This window comes from Archocentrus centrarchus, chromosome 10, assembly GCF_007364275.1.
Source record: "Archocentrus centrarchus isolate MPI-CPG fArcCen1 chromosome 10, fArcCen1, whole genome shotgun sequence".
Lineage (NCBI taxonomy): Eukaryota > Metazoa > Chordata > Actinopteri > Cichliformes > Cichlidae > Archocentrus > Archocentrus centrarchus.
In genome coordinates, this window is record NC_044355.1 from 25,972,589 (window position 1) to 25,996,596 (window position 24,008).

The 24,008-nt window shown below is 41.1% G+C and overlaps 1 protein-coding gene across 1 annotated transcript in view; it reads right to left on the reverse strand.

Moving 5' to 3' along the window:
* aff2 (AF4/FMR2 family, member 2) overlaps positions 1-24,008 on the reverse strand; it is a 195,372-nt gene that overhangs the window by 112,085 nt on the left and 59,279 nt on the right. Inside the window, exons 3-4 of the mRNA XM_030738522.1 lie at positions 20,347-21,022; positions 18,795-19,228 (exon numbers count right to left, since the gene is read on the reverse strand). Coding sequence (XP_030594382.1) covers positions 18,795-19,228; positions 20,347-21,022 — 1,110 coding nt within the window. The remainder of the gene's footprint in view (positions 1-18,794; positions 19,229-20,346; positions 21,023-24,008) is intronic.

Here is a 24,008-nt window from a genome sequence, read left to right on the forward strand (position 1 = left end):
ATGAGTAAACTAGCGTGTAATACTGCTTAAAAACAGCCTCTGGAACATTTAATTGAATGCCAGATGAAATAAATAATAATGGTAGAACTCCTCATGCTGTAGCTGCAGTGTGGAGTTACTGCTGTGGATGACATCTATATTATACGACAAGGGGAGGGAGATTCACTACTGAGATTAATTGTGAACAGAACACCTCCTACTCACACCCCCGCACTCTCTATCTCTTTCTCTCGCTGTCTCATGCACACACATTCAATGGCAACCCCCCCCCCCTTTTTATAAATACACACTCTGCTATATTAATGGAAAGAAAAGGGCTTTATATAGCCACACACGCACCTCTGTTTTAATTAGCGGAAAGAGGAAGCGCGCACACGCACACATACACACTTTGAGGCTGCAGTCTAGCGGGGACAAGAGGATGACTGACAGTTGTATGTGTGTGCATGTGCAGAGGCAAAATTCAAGCTGAGTGTATTTGATTTGTTCTGTTGGCAGGACGTGTTTGAGTGTGCGTGTTTGCGCTCGCTGTGTGTGTGGTCTCTCTGTGTGGGGTTCTCAGCATGATGTCTGCGTACTAACTAAATAAGTGCCTCTTGAGAGGAGGGGATGGAGGGTGGAAGGTGGAGGGGTCCTTGGCAGTACAATAGGGCATCAAATGTGTGTGTGTGTGTATTTCTCTATACATTTAAGTCTATCCATGAACAACCAAACACACACACACACACACACACATAATTCCTGGAGGACTAAATAAATCCCTCTTTGCAGGCAAAACAAATGGCATCTTTTCAGCTAAACATTTGTTCTAACTTTGAAGGGATGTTTTTCTTAGATTACTTACACACTTCTGATGAAGAATTACATTTGGAGGTTTTTGAGCTTTTGGCTGTAGGGAAAGGATAACAGCACGGTGGATATGGGGCTTCGCTTTAAAATGCAAAGATAGCATTTTAAAAATGTGCGACGCTTCCACCTCAGATTGTTTAATCTTCAGTAGAGAACAAAGACAAAGCAGTTTGTTTGAACCAGGATGCAAGTCCCTATCAGACATTCACTCCTTTTTAAAATCCAACAGCATCTGAAAGTGTCGGCTTTGTGTATGAACGCACACACTGTGGTCACTTTTCTGTATCACTTTCAACAGAGCACAGGTCTTAATGGATGCAGCCATATTAACAGAACAAAAAAAAAAAAAAAGCACTCCCAAGATGCATGTGTCTCTTACAGTGCAACCTGCTGAGAAAACTAACTTGTTGGAGTGCATTTGCGTTACCAAATATGATTCTGGTTGTTGCCGTTAGCCTGCACCTGCTGGTCACATTGTTCAGAGGCTGTGCAGCCTGCCGTACATCAACCTCTGATGGTATTGACTTTACCTCCCCGCTTTGTTCGTTGATATTGGTAGTGTCTCCCTCCGCCACACAACCAGGATCAAACTTGTTAATTTGCTCACAGCAACATCTTTGCAAACAAAAAGCTAACCGTGAGAGTGCTGCAGCTGTAGCACTCACTTCACTCTCCTCCTCAGCAGGCCTCATCTCTAGTGCTGTGGAGCTTTGCAGGTGCTTCTTCAAAATGGGAAGTAGAGCTCCTTTGTACACAAATAAATGCTTTCTACAACGTAAAGGCCATCCTTTCTGCCATCAAACCAGCTGACCCGACTGACACAGTCATATTGGATAAGTTCTATTGTGCAGCTGGAGTCAAAGGAGTCCGTTTGTCCCACAAAAGGAAAAAAAAGGAAATCTGACATCTGATTTCTGACTGAAGAAGTAACTAAATGACTGATTAATCGAATTGCAAAAGTGACACATTTATACTACTATATTATACTTCCCTGCTTTTGAGCTGCTCAGCTCATTAAAAAATATGATTGTTTTGAAGAATGCCCTAAACAGCAGAAAAAAAATAAAACTTTTGGCACAAGATAGCGTTCAGCCTCTCTTTCACAGCCTTACTCAAATTTATTGCTCCCAGAGTAATCTCATAAAAGCCTCAAAGCCAGTCTTTTAGGAGGAAAAAAACAGCTTTATATAGTAAAAGGGCAATTTCTGTAAAGAGTAAAGCTTGACCAGTACAGGATTTTTAAGACAATACCTCTAGCAATATTTGGTGATTTAAAAATCTGATATTCTGATATATCTGCTAATATTTTTTTCCTCTTTCAAACACATGAAACATGAACAGATTTCCCTTAGATTTGCTACGTGTAGCTATTTATTTACTCATTTATGCTCTTCTTGATCAGCTGGTTGTTGTGATTGTGTGCCAATAGGGCAGCGTTAATTTCCTTTTTTTCATGATGAAAACGAGACGATTACTAAATGAAAAAATACCTAAAAGGATGAAAATGATGATGAAATTAATTGACACTTTTGTCAACGAATGAAATACGAAAATGTTTGGCGTGGACGACATCCATTCAGAACTTATTTAATTTTGTGAAAGGCAGGGACAAGTTAAGACAACATCCAATCAAACGGACAGTTGCACAAATTTCCTCTAAACCCAGGAAGACCAAACTAGCCTGTGATTTGTCTTTACTTCTGATAGAACTAAGTTATGTAAAGAATGTCAGCAGGGAGAAAGAGAAGAGCCGATGTATGGACACATTTGTCCTTTGACGTTGTGACAAACAAAACCATGTGGGGCGACTATCTCGGGTAAAAACACGACAACATCTGCAAACCAGTCACCCAGATCTCCATGCAAAGGTAAGCATTTTAATGTCATGCAGGGTAAAGTGTTTTTCCCAGTTTAGTGTTTGTGTTTAGAGAAAATCTCCACACTGCGGTGGATTAGCCTTTCCTAATCTTAGTCCTGAACACTGCCCTGTACCTTTCAGAGCGTGTCCTGCTGTAAAACGCTCGTATTATCTCAGTAAGGTGGTGTTAATGATCAGGTGTGTGGGAAGCAGGTGAAGCTAATGTTAATATTATTAATAATATTCCATAACTTTTAATAAATGTTTAATTTTCTGTAAGTGTGTATAATGACTAATTCAAGGGAACTGAAGAAAAAGCATTTACATTTTACACCCTTTATAATTTAGTCGACTAAATCGACTAGATTTAGTCGATTATATTCTTAGGATAATTCATCGACTAAAACTAGACTAAAACTAAAACTATTCAGATGACTAAATTATGACTAAAAATAAATTACATTTTCATCAAAAGACTATGACTAAAACTAAATCAAAACTTGCTGTCAAAATTAACACTACAACAGGGAAACTACAGAGTGCCCACTGGTGGACAAACTATGCAATCTCAACACTCACAACTTGGTTGAAGGGTGTTTCTCCCATCTCTTCTTTACTTGTTTAATTTTCACTAACTGGCTTTTGTTAAATGCCAATGCTCATCAAATCACAAAGTAATGTCATCCCACAATCCTGCTTACGTCCTCAACACATGCTTTTTTTTTGTTCATGGTGCAGATGTCAGTGAAGTTGTGGTAGTGCAACTTAAGTATATACCTATCAAGCTAGTGCTGCGAAACAGGACAGAGAGTACGCAGGGTAACTTTGTTTAAAATGGCAGGTAATTTCAAATGCAGTGTTTCAAACAGATCAACACAAACAGACACACAAATTGTGCAGTTTGGATCGCAGTGTGTCTGCATGCTAAAGACATACATGGTCGAGACTGCATTCCCCAGGGAGAGAAACTGTTTTTAACATGTGTGTGATAACTTGACTCTCAGAGACAGAGAAAGATGTGAGAAAGAGAGGGCAGGAGAGGAAGATGGGAGATCATTTTTAAAGGAAGGACTGCTCAGCAAGTGACATGTGAGCAACTGGAAATTTAAAGCTTATGTGTAAAACTTTATTTATAGATTTTTTTTTTGATCAGACAGTGGATTTGTAGGTGTGTTGCTAAAGCTTCTTGTTGTTGTTAAAATCTTTAAAGACAAAGTGAATTATGATCATTTTGTGTTATTCAAATGGCATGAAAATGCTGGGCAGCATAGTGTAGTTCAGTGGAGGCTTAGTTTGCAGTGCTTTGACGCACATTGTTGGACTGGGGTAGGGCAGGCTGTGGTCTTCATGGTCACTGTTAGGTTACCATGGTTCTCAAACCCTAATCAACTACTTAAACTTGTCAAATTCCACCTTTTGTACTGGCTTCAGTGCTTATAATGCTTATATACTGTTGAATTCAATTGTCTAAATCGACAAAGAGCAATAAACAGCACATCTCAGCTGCTCACAGCCTTTAACCTAAGAAAAATAATGATACATTTTGTTTTTTGTTCCAGTGATGCTGAACTGCTACAGCCAATCTTAGGGTTCCCCCACCTGCCAAATCCCACTTTATCCCCTCTCTTCACATATAACCAAACTACGGGACAGACTGAGTTGAATGATCTTAATGAGGCAGTACCTACCACAGGAGCACTGACACCTGTGCAGGACTTGCTTGGATCTGGCTTGCAAACCTAAATTTGACTGAATTTAGATGAAACGATATTAGCCAAAGTGACAAATACAGGATAGTGTGGAGAAGAAATAAAATCAAGCACTAATCCCTTGTTCGTAATCTAATTGGATTACCACTTGAAAATGTATTAGTAGACAATGTTGGATGGCCCAAGCGATATCTTGACTTACATCTCCTTGTCTCTCTTTTCTCTTTCTGTATCTCGCTGCCTGCTAGGAGTACCATAAAATGTGTTAAAGGATAAGCTACATCTGGACAGGTTTCCCAGCAGAAATCTCTCAGCAGCATCACCGGTGCCACTGTTGGCCCTCATCCCGGATGCTGACAACCACAGAGCTATAAAATGAGCAGAGACCTATGTGACTTCACAGGTGAGCTGCGTGTGTTTACACTGCGACCACAAGCACTGCTGCAGCATTTCACACCACGGTGGCGATGACAAGTGAGCTCATGACACAAAAACACAAACTGCACGCTGGAGTCAGTCTATTTCCTTAATCAGAAGAGAACAACACCTCGAAGTTTGATGCATGCATTTCTCACTCCTCTCTCACCTATTTGCTTAAATCACTTTAGCTGTTTCTTCTGTTTATTCCAAACACATTCTTCACTGTGTTAGAAAACGTGTGAATGCTTCAGCGGCATCGACTGTAAGTGAACACTTCTTCCTTCCACCTTGACACGTCTTCTGTTGTCTCGTCAGGCTGGCCCCTTCGTTTTTTTTTTCCCCCCTTCTTTTTCCCCTGCTTTCCTTTCTTTTTCCTCTCCTCCTCATCCTCCCTTCTTCGTCTCTCTTGCCTCTCTATGCAGTTTAAGTCTAAATCAGGGGATTTGGGGGTGTTAAGAGCTGAGGTGTAAAACACCGGCTGGCTCTCTGTAAGCTCCTAAGAGGAGAAAATAATCCAACACAAAGTCTTTTTCTCAACAGCAGCTCTCCTCCCCCCTAATCACCCCATTAGCTACCTCTTCCTCTTCCTCTCCTCTCCTTTCCTCATGGCCTAATGCTGCCTTGTTAATAGTCAGTCATGGTTGTTTGACTGACTTTCTATGTGTTTGCTTCTTCCCATATTAATGTCCATTTAAATCATCAGTGATGCAGCCGCCTGCACAGGCAGGGAAAAAAAAAAAAAAATGACGTGGCATTCTGTTGTGATTGCAGGATGCCTTTTGTTCAATCAACCAATCACGCTTCATGTTTATTGATACCGAGCATTTCCATTGTGCAGAATGAGGCAGGGGTTCGTGCGTCGCTGCCAGCCTCCTGCAATATCAAGGAACGCTACACAAAACTCAAAAATGCGAAACAAATGGCAGCAAGAGAGACGGAGAAAGACGGTGCCATTTAATCGTCTATCTGCCATGTAATCTCTCTGATGCATTCTCCCGTTCACTCTCCCTTAGACTTAAATAACTGTTGCGCATAGAAAAGGAATGGAAAATGTTTCCTCTCACTTTCCTCCCTGGTCATATCCCCCACCCCTACCCCCACCCCACCCCCCTCTCTCCTTCTGGGCTGCTCTCTCTCCCATCTCTCTCATCTTCCTCCTCTCCTTTTCCACCCTCCTCCCTCTCTCTCTTCTTTATATTCATAGGATTTTAAAATGTCTGTAATGGCCCTGGTAGATCAAAACACTCCTTCTCCCACTGTGTGTATATGTCTGCGCGAGTCCACTTGTGTGTGTTTATGTGTATTTGTGTGTGTGTGTTTACGTGTATTTGTGTGTGCACGTGTGTGATTTGCATATCGTGGCTATGCTCTGATTGGCAAACTGGCAATGCAGAGCCCAGCGGGGCATTTTTTATTAAAAGGCCCAACCACACACACACACACACACACACAAACACATACACACACACACACAAACACATACACAAAGTTAGGAACAGCCACTGGCCTGTATCAGAACCTAATGAATAATACTAAAGAGCTAGCAACAGGGGTTCTCCATGTATTGTTCTGTAATGCGAAGAGCAATAAAGATTTTTTATTACCATATTTTTATGGACAACAGACATAAGCTGTTATGGAATAGTCAGATATTTTATTAGTCGTTTGGATCAGTTTTTTATTGTCCAGAAGAATGTTGCTTTGCAATTTATTATATTTTACTATTTAAGATATTTAAGGAATAGCTAAGATGCTTTTTTTTTTTTTTTACCCAAATAACACTGAAACACAGAGCATTCAGTAACATATCAGCAGTGTATCTGGGACAACATGAAAGTACATAGAAAGTGAAAATAAGCCAGATTAAAAAAAAAAAAAATCTCAGCTGAATATGATCAGACACTAAGTTCTGTGGTACATTATGTGAAGCTGTCTACAGACCTATAAGAGGTATAAAGGGTGATCCATGCACTACCACTGGAGCAATATAAAATAGCTTTTTTTTCTTGATAGTAGAGTCGGCAATCCACTTTATTTGGCACCATGTGGGCACATAAAAGAATGAATGTACTTGCAGAACTGGATCCAATGAAATAATATATTGAGACATAACGAACAAAAAAGTGCTGTGAGTGGTCTACTGAAATGTGGACTTTCACCTTTTTTCCGAAGCATAACAACTGTGTATCGTGACTAGGAGTCGTGAGACAGTCGTCTGTGGGCGCAGTTTAACACATCAGATTCAGATGCTCGCTCGGTCCCTGACCTACACAAAGTATTTATGTAGGTCCTTGCACTTTAATGTTATATCCACATCTGAGGCACCTTCTTATTCAACTCTTACTCATAAACTCAACTTTTTTGGAGTTTCTGTGGCATTTTCTCCTTTTCATGGAAAGCTAACACTAGCGCAATTTGACAATACTTGCGTGTGTCTGTACTAGCTTGCTCATTGTAGAGTGGGCAAGCCACATCAGTGAGCTGAAAGACACTTAAATGCTCTGTGAAGCCAAGGGAAACTGCAGAGTCAGGTCATAAATGCCTGTGACAACGTTCACATTATACATTTACCTTAAACAGCCATTTAACGCATTGTTAATATCAAATTTGAATCAGTAAAGCTTTAAAATAATGTTCCAACCAAAAAGCCGGCACAGTGCTGTTTAAAGTGAACAATAATAGTCCATGATTAGCATTTGTTCATAGAAAACTTCACATTATCCTCTTTAAGTCTGGATTATCAGATGGTCTAAACAGGCAACTGCCCCATATCCCCAGGGTCCCCCAAAGCCTGCACATTCACTGCCTGTCAGGTTTTGGTGAAATGATTAATTGAACCACTGGGAATTTACACCATTCAAGTGCATTGCAAATGAAGCAGCAGCATGACCGCAGGCTTATGTCAAATACCATTTTTTAAAAGCTTTTATTAACGGCTGCTATTTCTCAGTAAAGTTGCACTCAATCAAATTACCAAAAGTAAGAGTAATTATTAAATTTTATTCCACGTTGGTGTACCGATCACAGTTGGTTTAGTGGGAACTTTACACGCGGCTCTGCATTCCCCTAAATGTTTAGAGCCACAATCCTCTAATGATACATGATAAACAGTTTTAATCGCATGCACTAAAATGATTATTTTTTTATTAAGTCAGTATTCACAATTATAGTCTATTGTCTATTACAGCTTCTTGTATTTGACATTTTTATTTCACTTTGCTGCTGACAGCTATACAGACCTTTTCTTATAACCAAACACTTTTACAGTGTCAGTGCTACTTCCACTTAAACGGATCCAAATATTTCTTCCACCACTGCCCATAATTATTTCATTAGAATGTCACAGACTCTGGCTTTAAACTACGAATTTCAGTCTTGACTGTGTGAACCCACGACACTGGCTACATGCTACTGCTGACACTCTAAACCCCCTCTAAATCACTCCAGCAGAGGCTGTGGAGGCTGCTGTGAAAGTGCAGGGATTGACTGCCATGACCCCCCCCCGGTCAACGATCACTAGGAGCTCGCTGTGTGTTGAGCGCTCTAGCCTGCACCGACTTGAACTGCGGACCTCGGATTCGCGAGCCATGCGTGGCCAGAAAATTTCTGAATTAGCACAGCACTTTTATCTGACCGGCCTCTTGAAAAGTGTCTTATTTAAATGGTGTGAAGGAGGGAGGGGGGGGGGGGATTTACTTAGGGGCGAGATGACTGCACTCTGAGGGGCCATAATACACACCATCAGCCTATTATAGTGCCTGCAGAGATCATGGCGGCTAATCCAGTAAGCAGAGCTATAATGTTAATCCTCAGGGTAAACAGTTCATCTGAAATCATATTCTGTCTGTTATAAACAGCATCTTAGAATAACTAACTACTCATGTGGCATCCGCATTAATTCACCCAATATACTGTGTGTGTGTGTGTGTGTGTGTGTGTGTGTGTGTGTGTGTGTGTGTGTGTGTGTGTGTGTGTGTGTGTGTGTGTGCTCGCACTTAGAATAAAACACTCTGTGAAATGTTAAGTAATGCAGCCACGCACCTCTGCCTGTTTGAGCTGATTCTGGTTGTTGTATGTTGTCACACAACATGACACAGCACAGCACCTGCTACCCTGTAACAAACCTGACGGCGATCTCGGGTGTTAGGATCCTGCCGCAGAGGCAGGCCCAGGCTGCAGCCCTCTCTTCTCTGTGATCTCTCTTATCACGGGGCAGCTATTGCTGTGATGACACCCCAGCAGCGCCATCATGATGGGAGACCTCTCCCATGCTATTTGTCTTTAAGTATATTTCTCCCCAAGCACCCTCTTCTCTGTCTTACTGCAGCCACTCAAGGGTAGTTTGATTCATAGGACTGTGCTCTTTGTTTCTAGAAGATGATTTTATGATCGTTTTATTATCAGCACAAAGGGTGAATCGTTTCATCTTCCTTTTTTGCAGAGGCAATTAGGCGGCTTTATGAAAATCAAATAAATTAAAACGTTAAAAAGCTTCCAGTGAGTCACAGAGAAGCTTTGAAATCACATGACTGATACGGTATTGCTACTTTGCAGAGGGAAAAAGAAAAATACATAGCTACTGATGGAGCAAAAAGTTGTATTATATGTGTGTGTGTGTGTGTGTGTGTGTGTGTACATACTGGTATATGTCTCGGTCGCAAGTTGACAGGCAGCCTCAGGGAAAGAGGGGCCTGATGGGTATTATGCAAATGAAGCCAGCTGTTTGCTGCATTGGCAGACTCCTCATAACTCTCTTCTAGTTCTGCTGGAAGTGAGAAAATATTTTATCCCTGTATCCCCTCGTCACCACTTTCTCTTGCCTCTTCTTTATTTCCTCAGAGAAGGTATTTCTATATACTGTAATTTTATACACACCCTTCTCCCCACATTCCTCCATTACTCCCCTGCGTCTGCCTGGCTATCCATCTGCACTGTTACAGTAATGAATGTACAAACAGGGAAGGCTTCCTTAAGCATTTGTTGACTTCTGCAGTATAAGTAAAGTAAATTGCTCTGTGGCTTGGAATACATAGCTTACTGAAAAACAAACAAATAGTTTTTTAATGGCTACTTCTCGCATCTCTTCAGATACAGAAAGGGCCAGAAGTATTGGTGCCTTTTACTCACAACAACAACACCAACAACAACAACAAAAGTACAATTTTCTCTGAAATAAGGTGAAACTTCAGTTCGCTACTCTCTAATCTTTAGCAGACACTTTGCTTTTGATTTTTTTCAATGTGTAAGATGTGATTTTAAAAAATACAATAATGAAAATGTCATGGACAAATATAGTGGGGGGGGGGGGGGGGGGGGGGGGGGGGGGGGGCTTTTGTGGCACACCCCGTCGAGGCAATCACAGCAATCAAGTGCTTCTTGTAGAGAGACTTCTCAGCTTGATTCATCTTGAGCAAACTGCTCCATTTCTCTCATGTTTGATGGGTGGCAGATGGGCTTGTAGCCTTTAACTTGACTGTGCTTGACAATTATTTCTGTCCCTATCTTCAGGGACAGCTCCCCTTTAAAGTTTTCCCTCTTGTTTTTGGTTAAACTCTGTTCCAACAGGGTGGATTCACTCAAAAAGGTCGTAGGGCAAATTCTTAAAGAAGCCAAACCTGCAACAGTCCCGCGGCTTATAATTTAACCCAACCTTTTAATACCAGTATACACACAGTGCTATTAAAGTATTAGACTTTACTTTGGCAGCCTGCCCAAGTATATTAATGGGTGCCAAAATGTAATTGGCAGAACCTTGGTAGCATTTTTCATTTTAGGTTTTTCTTTTTTTTTTTGTTCAATCCAAGAAAATGACGAGATTCCTCAGTCAATGTACTTATAGACAATCCCCCCTCTTTTGTTTTTGAAAGTTCAAGGACAGCTAGCCCTGGCTGTACCCATCTTGTTTTTCCTTCTCATCAGGCTGCTGTGGTGGTCCTTTTCATCCACCTGCCTCTCCTGACACTCCAAAGGGGCGTCCACACAATAAGGGATTCTCAATTCAATTCAATTTTATTTATATAGCGCCAAATCACAACAAACATTCACCTCAGGTCACATTATATTGTAAGGTAAAGACCCTGCAATAATTACAGAGATAACCCAACAGTCAAAATGACCCCCTAAGCAAGCACTTGGCGACAGTGGGAAGGAAAAACTCCCTTTTAACAGGAAGAAACCTCCAGCAGAACCAGGCTCAGGGAGGGGCGGTCATCTGCTGCTACCAGTTGGGGGTGGGGGGGAAGAGACAGGACAAAAGACATGCTGTGGAAGAGAGCCAGACATTAATAAAACTACTGATTATGATGTTCTCTTCTCATGCGTGACTTTGTTGTTGACGGCTGGCCGCTAGTGGCCATTCAAGGTTCTGGTTGGCTACGTAACCCTCTAATGCATTCACTACCATGTTAGGTATCGGTCAACAGCATTCACTGGTAGTTGCTTCAGTGGGAACCTGACCACTTCACATATCTCGCCCAATGTTGACTTTCTGGTCTCTGGTTGCCACGTTGCTACTAGTTGCTTCCTGTGTAGTTGCTCCTTAACACCGACTGCAGCAGGCGACTGACTCCATATTCTTCTTTGGAGGTATGCTGTTAGCTGGAGGGCCACTCTAACCAAAACCTGCTGCAGGTGGAGAACTGAGAACTGGTACATGTGTCTCTGTGCTCTGGGACTTTTGTTGCCAAATGCACACTCGCAAGCACATACGCACAGACACACAAATGGACTCTAATTCTCTGGAAACACTGGATTAGCCTTTATGTTCACTCAGCTGATGTAATTCCATTTTATCCTGCATTTGGAACTCTGTTTTGGTCTCCACTCTTTAGCTGCTCCACTATATTCAGCAGCTAATCACCGACTCTGTCATCGATTTGTCTATCGCTGGAAAGCCAGTGTAATGTGGGTTTGTCACTGAAAGCAGCATGGTGGAAACTTAACTGGAGCAGTCAGATTGTTAAGTACAGCTTTAAAATATCCCTTTACTATAGAAAGGTGGCTCAGTGCTGTTCAGATTGGTTAAAAAAAAAAAAAAACTAGCTTCATGTAAACTACCACAGCTAAAACTTAATGTTGCAACAATAACCATTTCCACCCATAGGAGGGGGATTTTAGTGCAATGACTCCACAAGCATTTGCTAATAAATCAGCACAGCTGCTGCTGAATCGCACCGGCTTATCTTCCTCAAAGATGCTTAATGTAGCAAAATAATATGCAAATTGGCATATAACATCATCTGGCATCTTCCAGCAATACTTATAGCCACTTCCCCTCAGGCATCAGTAACACACACCAGTTTAACAACTTTAACACTAGAACCGCCAGTGGGGGTCATTTTGAGCCCCTGCTGCAGCAACAGCAGTGATGGGAAGGGAGTCATTGCTTGAAGAAGTTAAGTTAATAATTTTCATCTAATTGTTCTCATTCTAAGTAAGATTTGACAAAGTTTAAGTTTTAGGGGTTTTATTATTTTAAAATGATTTTGATTATTTCATTACTGATTGTAAAGGTTAATATATTTTAAAAATTGCTAATAAACAAAGGGTACAAAGGGTAACACATGCAGATAATTTAAAAAGTAGATTTTAAATAAATTTAAAGTAAATTTTGGATAGCGAGTCATATTTAGTTATGCTAAATTAAGGAAAGTATAATATACAGAGCGCTCGCTGTGAAACAGACTGAACTGGTCACATGCCTACATTTTAAAACTGACTTCACAGTTAGCTACAACACAACAAGAAACACATTTTAATACATCGATTATTGTAAAAGGACAACAGCGAACCTGCTTCATCCCACCCACATCTGTCTCCTCTTTCACCAGACCTCCCTCATCCACCGTCCACACTGCTCTGTCTCAGCCTGCAGCCCTCCTAAACGCTCCTGCTCAGGCCTGATCTGCTCTGGATTTCATTCTTTATTTGCTCGGATTAGTTCTCCACACTCTGGACTCTCTGCTCAGTTCAGCACAGCCAGCAACTCGCCCGGTTCTCCGCAGATCCAGTCACACACTCTGACCTGCTCTGCCCCGAATCAATAACCCATCAGTGATCCACTCAGCACTTTCAGGGTAACCATGCAGTTGTGCTGTGATGGTTGTGAAAACTTTATTTATTTATTTTTTAAACACAGAATATCTTGCCATTTGCATGTACTTGATAGCATCTTGAATCTTAAACTGCTTTAAACTCAGTGTGAAACAGCCATGACCCTTTTCAGCCACCCATTCAGCACAAGAGTATATTAAAGTAAGCGTTTTCTGCTGTGCAGAAACGAGCTCGTGTGCAAACATAAGAACTTTGACTGTAGTTTAGAGGGAGAGAGGCAGGGATGTCGTAGAAAGCCTATCAAAAGTCAGTTGAACCAGCTTCTCGGGCTGACATCAATTTTTATAAATGTGCATTCCCGCGTTCCTTTTATCAAGCGACTGCGTTATATAAAGGCAGAATCTTTTCATCCAAAAAGGCATAAATGAATGCATTCTCTGAGAGCAGAATTGATTTGGTTGGTGTTAGCCTCACAGTGATTACTGACTGGAGGTCTTAGTCTACCCTGCTTCTTATTTACCGCTACATTAGTGGTGAGGCGCTGCGTGCACCTCCACACACGCCTCACGGAAACACCACAGCAGGCCTTCAAATCAGTGTGAAATTACATCAGCTCTATACTTTGAACTACATGTAAATGAAAGTTGTCACAGTGCTGTTGGAAATGCCACCTGTCACCTCCATGTTTACCTTTTTGCGGTCTTGCTTGCAGGGCCTCACAAATATACTTGTATATCCACTTGACTTGAACATTGTTTACCTGAACAAGAATGCAGCGGAGACTGGAAGCAGCTGAACGTCACTAAAAGCACAGTGACAGCTTGAGTGGTTTTTGAGGAGAAAAGACAAGTCATTTCCAAATAAAATAGTAGTTTTTGTGTAAGACTATTGAAGCTGCTGAGACCAGGGATTACAAATAGTCGCTGAATGACTAAAGTTTTTTTTTTCAAAGGTGCTTTTAAATGAAAAGTCAATACAGTAGACTTTTCGGTTGATAGTGTTGACAAGAAGGCTTGATCTGTCAGCTAAAACAAACAACAACTATTAAAGCTGCAATAACCAATATTGAGAATATTCAGGAGCTAATGGCTCAGTCACATTACAGTAAAAATAGGACGGCAACCTCCTTGCAACTCAATGATTGTTTTTTGTGTTCGGTGGCCGATTGCAAGTAGTTGTGACAACAACAGTAAGTGATAACTCAGAAGTTGAGTGTGCAGCACCTTCAACCTCTAGGGCAGCCATATTGATTGCAAGGCGATTGCACAGGACGCCTGGTGGGAGGCAGCCTGCCTCGCGGTCAGACTCGGACTGTCAGCAGTCACTCTCAGGCAGATTGGTGAAGATTTCGAAATAACTGCTGTCTAATTTATAAACACAGACAGATTGCCACATTGGACTCAGTCTGAGTCAGTCAGCTACAACATGTCTCTGTGCAAAAAGGAACTTGAATCAGCTGGTTGCCAACTGGTTGTATTGTGGTTATATTCCTATAACTGAGCGCCTGTTATATACAAATATGCCACTATTTATGGAGGAATCTCTGAATTTCTGTTTCAGATCTATGAGATTCTGGCTGGACTCTGAATGTAAGTAGTTAATGTGAATTTCTGTGTATGTGGACAGCATTTGGGACATTTGGGATTTTCAGTGGTTTATCTCAGCTAATTGCCATTTATTTTCAGTTGTAATTGCCAACTCAGCCTCATTCACTTGCAAACTGACAGCAGACTGATTGCCGTTTTATCACCATCATGACACACCGAAGTTGCAACGACTGAATGAGTGGTCGCTGACATGCTCCACATCATTGACACAATCATTTCAGAGGTGGAAAATGGGATTGCAGCCTTTACCTTATTATCTCCCTGCTTATCTGGCTGGTTCTAAGTATTACTGGGACAACTCTCCATTTTCTCATTTTTTTGATGGTGGCGGTTCAAATCTGACACAGCAGAGTGGATTCCCTTTAAAGCTGCGTCCACACAGAGAGCGATTCGTTCTTTCATGCACCGTTTACTGGTGAACAATTTTAAAAGTTCAGTCACAGCTAATCAGCTAGCCCCAGCCCTTCTCATCTCACGTTTCCCTCCCAGCAGGCTTGACATTATGCTGTCGCGGTGGTCCTAGGTATCATTTAGCTGCCTCTGTAGAGAGTCAGACACATTTGGGATTGCAGCAGGTGATGGTGCAATTATGGCGGCAACTGTAATTATAATTATAATTGTAATTCCTGCTTCTAAAACTGAAGTCATTGTGCCCTACAAATTTTAGAAACGGTGTCTAACCAGATACTTACTCTGGATGGCATTACCTTGGCCTCCAGTAACACTGTGAGGAATCTTGGAGTCATTTTTGACCAGGATATGTTCTTCAATGCACATATTAAACAAATATGTCACCTCCTCTCTTCACTCTCTCTCTGTTTATTCATCTCTGGCTCTCTTAAACAGTGTGTCTTTTGTCCTGTCTCCCTCCCCTCTCCGCCAACCGGTCGTAGCAGATGACTGCCCCTCCCTGAGCCTGGTTCTGCCGGAGTTTCTTCCTGTTAAAAAGGAGTTTTTCCTTTCCACTGTCGCCTGAGTGCTAACTCACAGGGGGTTGTTTTGATTGTTGGGTTTTTTCTGTCTTAAAGCACCTTGAGGTGACTGTTGTGATTTGGTGCTTCGTGAGGTGGTTTAAAGCAGGTCGTAGGTTGTATCATTTGTTACGCAGCCTGTGAAGTTGGCCCAATGCATAGGTTTTATTAAACATGTAGGATTGCCTCTTGTTTATATGTAAATTTAACAAGCTTCCTATATTATCATCTTGGTTTGTAACCACTTACTTGTGACAGTTTGAATGTAGGCTTGTCTGTTGTAGTTTATTTCTCTAATGGAACAGCGAAGTGAGGTGGGACACATGCCACTGCTGTCAAAGTTGGCAGTCTTTATGCTCTGGAGCCAACACAGGTTGTAGTATTGATATAAACTTAGTATAAATGTTACTATTTAAGTCTAAACTGCTGTACTGCATGTATTGTGAATTGAAGTTTTGAGTGGTTTGTGTTATGTTATTGTTGACTTGATGCATTTGGCTGCTTGTTTATGTGATGAGGCTATAGTAGTAATCACTAAACATAACAATATCTCAAAGTGGATCAATCCAAAGTGAAACCATGCAGTGCCTCACTGTGAGCTGCTGACAACTAAATGCATGTGTATGCGACCAGAGGTAGATTTAAGCCTACTGTAACTGGAAAGATCAATAGCGTTATCACTCTGTCTGTCTCTCTCTCTCTCATACACACACACACACACACTTACACACAGTTAGTTGGGGATAAAGCACACTAATCAATAATTCTATAGTGCTAACAGAACACTTCCAAAGCAGTTTAAAGGCTTATTGCGCACACACAAAAAACACTCAACAACACAACTATGACTCTAAAATTAAGTATTTCCAACACATTCATTGCACCTGAACTAATTTGAAAACTATTACATGGAAAAATCAGTCATGTTGATTCACTCCTTAGGGATCTCTTTCAGTGGAGACACATTAGAAATTCTGGCATTACAATGTAGCTTAAGTTTCAGTTCATACATTCACTAATCAAAAGGTACCAAAATGGATATTTTTTTTCCCCTCTCGCTTGCTGGCATGAAACGAGCAGCAGGATTCTTCAAGTCTTTCATTTGCTTTCTGGTTCAGTCCTCTGATTTGCTGCTATTTTGCTGTTTAAGCTGCAGAACACATCCAATAACTCATCTAACCAGAACAAATACAGCGATGATAAGGTGCTGTAATCAGTCAGTCATTGTCTTTCTCTATCCCCTCTTTCCTCTTTCTGCCCACCCTCCTTCCCTCCCTCCTCCGCCCCACGTTTCTCATCATCAGTCCCCCCTTTTTCCTCTCATATCCCCCCCCCCCCAGTTCATATTGAGTTTGCATTCTCTTTCCAATAAACTCTCGTCAGGATAAATATGAGAGGAGTGGGAAAAAAAAAAAAAAAGGAACTAAACAGCAAGCAGGCGATAACGGAGCATCCATGGATGTGTGGGAGAAAACAAAGTGAAAGAAACCACTCATGGCCATGAATGTACTCGCTCACTCTCTCTCTCTCACCCACCATAAAGTGTCGAAAGTATATTTTAATTCCCTCCTTCTCTCCCGTCTCCCCCTGCTTTCTCCTTCTCTGTGCCATATGCTCAAAGCTCCATCTTGGGCTCATTTGCAGTGCGACACACACACACACACACACACACATACACATACACACACACACACCAGCTCTATCAAAGCACAGGAACAGCTGGCTTGCTCGATATGGATGACTACTCGCCTGTCAACTACTAGTTTCACAGTGCACAAACACACACACAAACACACACACACACACGCACATCATCATCATCAAGCCCAGATACTGTTTGCAGAAGGTGAGTGAGAGATTTTGGTTTTGTCAGACTCTTTAAAAAGGACAATTAGCCTGTGTGAATATTCACCGTGATATTATTTAAGAAAACATTACAGGGGACTGGAACGGAATCAGGAATTGCAAACACGCACTCGGGCCCGTGACATCAGAAGCAAAATGACAGTATGTGTCGCTGTTAACTGTCTCACACAGATGCTCATGAATAATTTTATGTGTCAAGTTAGGAGGGGTCTATTTTATTATACACTCTTCGGCATAAGTAATACTGCAGTATAGAGTCATTAAAGTGATAACTCATTTTACAATTAGTATCAGTATTTATCTAATACGTGATTAAAGGCAGGATTAAATGCAAACTTCTAAAACGGCATTGTATCCATATGATTTACTAGTCTTACATTTTTGTATGTGGCTACAAAGTTCAGCATACGCAGGACATCTTTTCCTCATCTGGCTTCACTTGTTCTAATAGCAGTCACACAAAGGTGGTTATTAAAGCTGTAAATTTTCCACAAAAAAAAAAAGGCAAATTTATGAGATTAAAGTGTCAAATTTTCAAGAGTAGCAGTAAATTTACAAGAGAAAAGGGCAAATTTAAATGATTAAAGATGCAAATTTATGATGAAAAAAGTGACTAATTTATGAGATTAAAGTAGTAAATTTACAAAAAAATATGTTTAGGGTTTGCTATAGCAAATAAGACCCTTTTACCTCTTTTGTTTAGGCTGTAAAAGCAGCAGAGTTAAAGGTAGCTGACTTGATTTTATATAATGTCAATATGTACCAATGCTGTGGTGTCCCATTTTAGGATTTCTTCACTATTTTAAATTTATACAGCAGTTAAATTCCTTTAAACTTGCTTGAAGCCAATGGAGGGGTAAACAGTTGCTTTACGAATCTACATTTCACATTGATCCTCTTCAGGCAGAGTAATTTCTGTTTCTAAACAGGTTTCTAAACAGGACAGACCCTTTTCATGCTAGTGCACTAAGATGCATGCAAGTCTTCCCAGAACAGTGACGCTAATTTTCCACAGAACTGAAACAGTGGTTTGTATGTGTTGGTCTGTTATAAGGAACATAACCTGCTCTAGAGCAGGTTAGGTATGCAGAATAAGTTACCATGAAGATGTACCTGGGTAAGGAGTGAAGCAACTTTGTAACTGTGAAAACCCTGGATTAAACCTGAGCCCCAAATTCTGCTCTGTAGTACAGATCTCACTTTTATATATTATGATAAGGGGTTACTTAAAGGGACTGAAATCCTATTTTCTCTTTCAGCTTTTTTGTCCTGTTGCTGCTGTTTTTACAAGTGATGTTCTGCATCCTTTTGTTGGAAAAGGTTGAGTTATCAACAAAATTTCAGTTGTAAGCATTGTGATCTCTTACATTTGGGATCATTTTATCTCATTTTTAATTACTTCAAAGCTCCTCAATGCTTTAAAATGGATATGGGTAACAAGTTACAGTAATTTTTCTCTTACCTCTCCTGTGTGGTTGAGACTCAGCTTGGGCAGTTTATTCTTCACATTTCCAGAGTTTCCTCCATAAGCCTGGCTGTTGTTAAATCCCTCTGTGGCCACTAGAGGGGGTTTAAGCTGGGGCGAGTCACTAGGCGCCTGGTCTTGCCCATCCATTGGTCGAACATATGCTGTAGGCTTCTGTTGCACAGCTATCGGCTTCCCTGACAGGCTACCAGGTGGGAAGGTGGGCGTGGTCAGTCCAGATGTGGGTGTGGTTAGACCTGGAGTGGGTGTTGTCAGAACTGATGTGGAGGCCAGCGGGGAGGAGGATGTACAGAGGTGGGAGCCTGTCTCGCTTTCAAATGGGGAGGATTTAAAATGTCCACCATTTTCTGTATTAGTGGAAGACTTGAAGTGGCCGCCATCCATGGCAGTAGATCGAAAATTGCCACCATCTGTAGAAGAGAAGGGAAAAGAAGACAACAATCAAAAGTAAAAACTAAGTAAAGACACACCTGTTACCGTACAATATTGCTTAACTCTCTGCTGGCAAAACATAATGAAGGTTGAATGCTGAAAACTCCCTCTCCCAGATGGATGTAGCCAATCATAATCAAAGCAAATTATGTGTTCCTCGGTGTTTCTGAAATCAAATGCAAGATGTGGTTATCATAGAATGCAGATGTTAATTTTCATGAATTCCCCCAAAAGGTGACAGAGTCTGTTTGTTGCTGAAATCATTCATTCAAATATTCATCCCATGGCTCAAGCAAATACAAAGAAACAGTTTTTGTTGAGTAACACCTACAGTTAAGGACTTTCTAACATACAGTTACTGGGGTTAGGTTAATTGGTCACTCTAAGTTGCCCATAGGTATGAATGTGAGCATGAATGGTAGTCTGTCTCTCTGTGTTGGCCCTGCGACAGGCTGGTGACCTGTACAGGGTGTACCCTGCCTCTCGCCCTATGTCAGCTTAGGCTCCAGCCCCCCCCCCCCCCCCCCCCCCCCCACGACCCTGAAAAGGATAAGCGGAAGAGAATGGATGGATGATGCTAAACCCAGCAGTGTAATAGCTGAGGTTAGTATAAAGAACGGAGTGAGGGGAAAATAAGTAGCATGACTCTGAACAAAGTTTTTTTTTTTTAAATCCAATTCTCAGCACTGCTTTGACCAGATAATACGATATAATAAGCCCCGGGGGTCTAAGTTGGCCTCCAGCCAGAACTAAGTAGTTTTTTTTTTGATAAACTCTACAACTATTAGCTAATGCAGCTTATTAGCCTACTTATTAGCCATTTTAGTCATAGCATATACAGTAACAGTTTGGAATAAATGTAAATAAGCTAAAAAAGGGAATAAAGAATCTGGTAAATGTCCACTAACTGAGCAATTAGCATCATAGTAGGTGGATAGTGTTATATTTATCAAGTTTAACAACTTTACAGCTGGAAAGCCTGCTTAGCATATGATAAGATGATATAGCCATGCTAGCAGGGAGAACCTTTCACAAAAAAAGTTAAACTAGTTAAATTTCTTCTTTGAAAGCTTTTTTTTTTTTATTCTTGACTTACCAGTGAGTGGATGGGTTTTGGCTGGGTGGGAAGAGTGCCTTCTAGAAGAAGAAGAGGAAGAGGAAGATGACGAGGAAGAAGAAGGGCTCGAATCTTCTTTTAGACCAAGTTCATCTTTGAGTGAGCTGAACAGCTCTTCGTGCCTCTGCTGCTCGTCCAGCAAAGACATTTTCCCTCTGCTGCTAGTAGCTCCTGCTGTGACCTGCCCCTGCCCATTCTGCCCTAACCCCAGAACAAGACCTGTCCCCTGGGTGCTCTGTCCATGGCCTCCCCGTGACCAGTCCATGGAGCCCCGGGACTTTTTGGAGTTCTGATGTGGGATCGCTGTTGATGATGATGTGGTTGAAGCAGGCGGTTGCATTGAAGCTGAAGAGGAAGAAGGTGCATTTCCTGTCTTCTTGTCCCCACCTGCCTCTGCTCCTCCTCCTCCTCCTGCTCCTCCTGCTCCACCTGTTCCTCCTCTCAGGGCTTCATTAAAAAGCTGGGATGGCTCCATGGTGGGTCTTTCTGTGGTTGAAGTGGTCGGGGTTTGCTGCAGGTTGCTGTTCGCTGTTGTTCCCTTGGGGATTCCCACCAAGTGGCTCTGGTTGGAATGGCTGGTTAACAGGTCTTTCATTTCTTCGTAGGAGCCCAGCGTGTTCTGGACACGATTGGCCAATGCATCACCTTTATTAGTCTGAGAGGAGAGAAGGAAGACAAAAAAAGACAAGGGGCAAGGGAGACACAGAAGAGTATTAATTAAGCCTTCCATTCTTCCTTTTTCTACAGGTTTGATGAAAAGCCCTCTTTACTCATCTGGAAAAGAATAGTGAGAGATGGATAGTGTGACCACTGACCAGACATCAGGATGAGATGATTAATTAAATACATGCCACCCTTAAGAGGGTCCAGTCCAGGCTGGAGTAGTAAAATTAATGGGGCAGGAATCATTATTAGCCTGACCCCAGATTCTCAGGCAATAATGGCATGGAGGACAGTGCAGGTTTTACTGATATATGAAGGTAAAGCTCCTTTAGCTACTACGTGGTAATACAGAGATGTTCCTCAGAATAGCTTAGCAGTACCTTTGGTGTCAGTCATTGACAGATTCTTTAATGATGAAACTACATGATTTGATCATCTGGCATTTTGAAAGGACAAGGGCAATCAGCAGTGGTTTCAGCACTTCTATTTTTGGAAACTGATTCTTGCAAAAAGTCAGGAGAGAGGAGGAGGGGGGGAAAAAGTGAAGGCCAGTAGATTTTTATCCCATCCATTGACATTTCCTTTTTCTACCAGAGTAACAAATTGTGTAGCAAATATTAATCATGAGCCAAGCCTGAATTATGCAAGATCTCCAGCCTATAATTTACGAGTGACATTTCATCATGAACTGCAGACAAATGATGAACAATGGAAACACTGAATGAGATCAATGTCAAATGTGGCCCCGTAATTTTATTGTACTGCAGTCTTGCGGTTTGCTCAACAGATTTTCTCAGGTAGTTGACAGCCTGCTCTCGACTAATCAGCCCTGTGCTGACATTAAAAGGCAGTGTTAAATAAATGTAAGGTTGAAACGTGAGAAAGAGGAAAGCTTTGATCTAATTTTCTAGCCAAGGTGAAATTCATTATTTATGAGTTTAGTTCTCCAAATAAAGCAAAGGTGAAAGCACTAGAAAGAGTATCACAGTGCAAAATGCACAAAAAAAATAAATATATATAATAATTATAGCAGTTGTGCAGATCTATGTGAGGTTTCCATATATCCTTTATTCTCCAAATGTACAGTAAGGCTCTTGGCTACGTGTTGGTGTGTCCATGTGGTTTTGTTTTTCCAATGCACACAGCCTCAGTCAATAACCACATAATACTGTAATAACATGCAATGATCCATGGAGAGGTCTTATTGCCGAAGAGGGAATTCTAAGTGCTCATACGCATGCGTGCGTGCGCGTGTGCATTAGCCACTTCACAACATCACAAATTAGTATAACACCACCCCAGTATTTGCTCTAATAGAGGGCCATGTAAGCACCATTTGATAATAAATTGCTATTTTGTGGTGCTTCTTTTCCCCAGTCATCATTGGTTTGACAGTTTATGAAGCAGGTAGAACCAAATCAGTTGTGTTTGTTTCTGGCCAGTCACATGGGCCAAAAATATTATTTAAAATATTGTGTAAAAGGTAAACTTCTGGATAGTTGTGATGAGGCGTTACAAATATGTACTTCACTATGAAAATTTATGAATAAGGTGGTAAACAAATATAAAACTAAAACATCTCTTTATAAAACATCTGTCAGTGTCTTCTGTTTTTATTGTCATCATCGTCATTTTTATTATTAAATACATTTTCTTAGTTTAATTTATTCATATATGTACATATATGTACTGAAGGTGTAATTAGTAAAGCTTCAGCCTACAACATTTCAGGCAGTAATTTGTGTTTTTTTTTATATATATATTTAATTAAATTCTTTGCTGTCATTTATATATTTTGGAGGTATTTTGTTTTTTTGGAGGGAGTTTTGCAGAAAATTATAAATGATCAAAAGAAAGATTGTTATCATCATTGTATTTGGTGTTAAAGCAGCATAACAGGCTGACAGCAAATCGAGACCTGATGGCTGCGTTACAGCAAAAGTCAAGGGATCACCAAAAATCATATTTTAAAAAACATATCTATGAAAAATTTCATATCAAGCCACCAAGTGGCTGCTAAGCTATTTCAGACAGAAATGGAGGACCAGCTGATGATTGACCAATACAGGAATCTCTGGGTGCCAGGGTGGCTCAGCAGTTGAGCGAACGACCACAGGTACTGTGTGGCCGTACATGTGGTCGTTCGCTCAACCGCGGGTTCGAGTCCCGACCTAGTTTCCATTTACTGCGCGTCTTTCCCCATCTCTCCTCCCGCTTTCCTGTCTCTCTCTACTGCACTGTCAAATAAAGCTGCAAAAGGCCCAATTAAAGAAAAATAAATAAATACAGGAATCTCTAGAACCAATCAGCCTGGCTAAAAACACCCAGCCCAGTTTCTCAGAACCAGACAAAAACAAACCCCAAGAAGGAAATCAGCACATAACAGCAGTTCAGAAGTCATAACCAACAAGTGTTGGCCATTTTGCTTCAGAAAATTACAATAAACATTATTTGTGTATTAAATTAGTCTAAAGCCTAATTGCATTGGGATATACTAATATGGCGATCTAATATAATTTAAGAAAGCTCACCACCACCCCCACTAAAACCACCACCATAATTACATTAATACAGTACTGACATAATTGCTGCTTTATTTATTATAACTGCAGCCATAACTATACCTGTGTTTAACTTTGACATATGCCTGTATGCAAAGGTCTGCTATTGACATTTTGTCGTCAAAGGATGTGTGAGCCTGCGTACACTGCAACTGTTTGTGCCCACACTTCTTTGTCTGTACAGTGACTACAGTACTAGTCTAAAGGGCCCATTACACCCTGCAAATAACGGCACATGCCAAAAGTGACGTAGCTTCTAGTCGTTCAAGGTGCACTTTCGTATCATTTCAGCCGGTCGTGCACCTCTCAATTTTTGTAACCTAGTCCGGGTGCCGCAGCTTGGTTGAAGATGCATGAACGATCGTGTTTTTTTTTAACCACGATTTCAGAAGCTCAGAGATGCTGCAACAGTTCTGC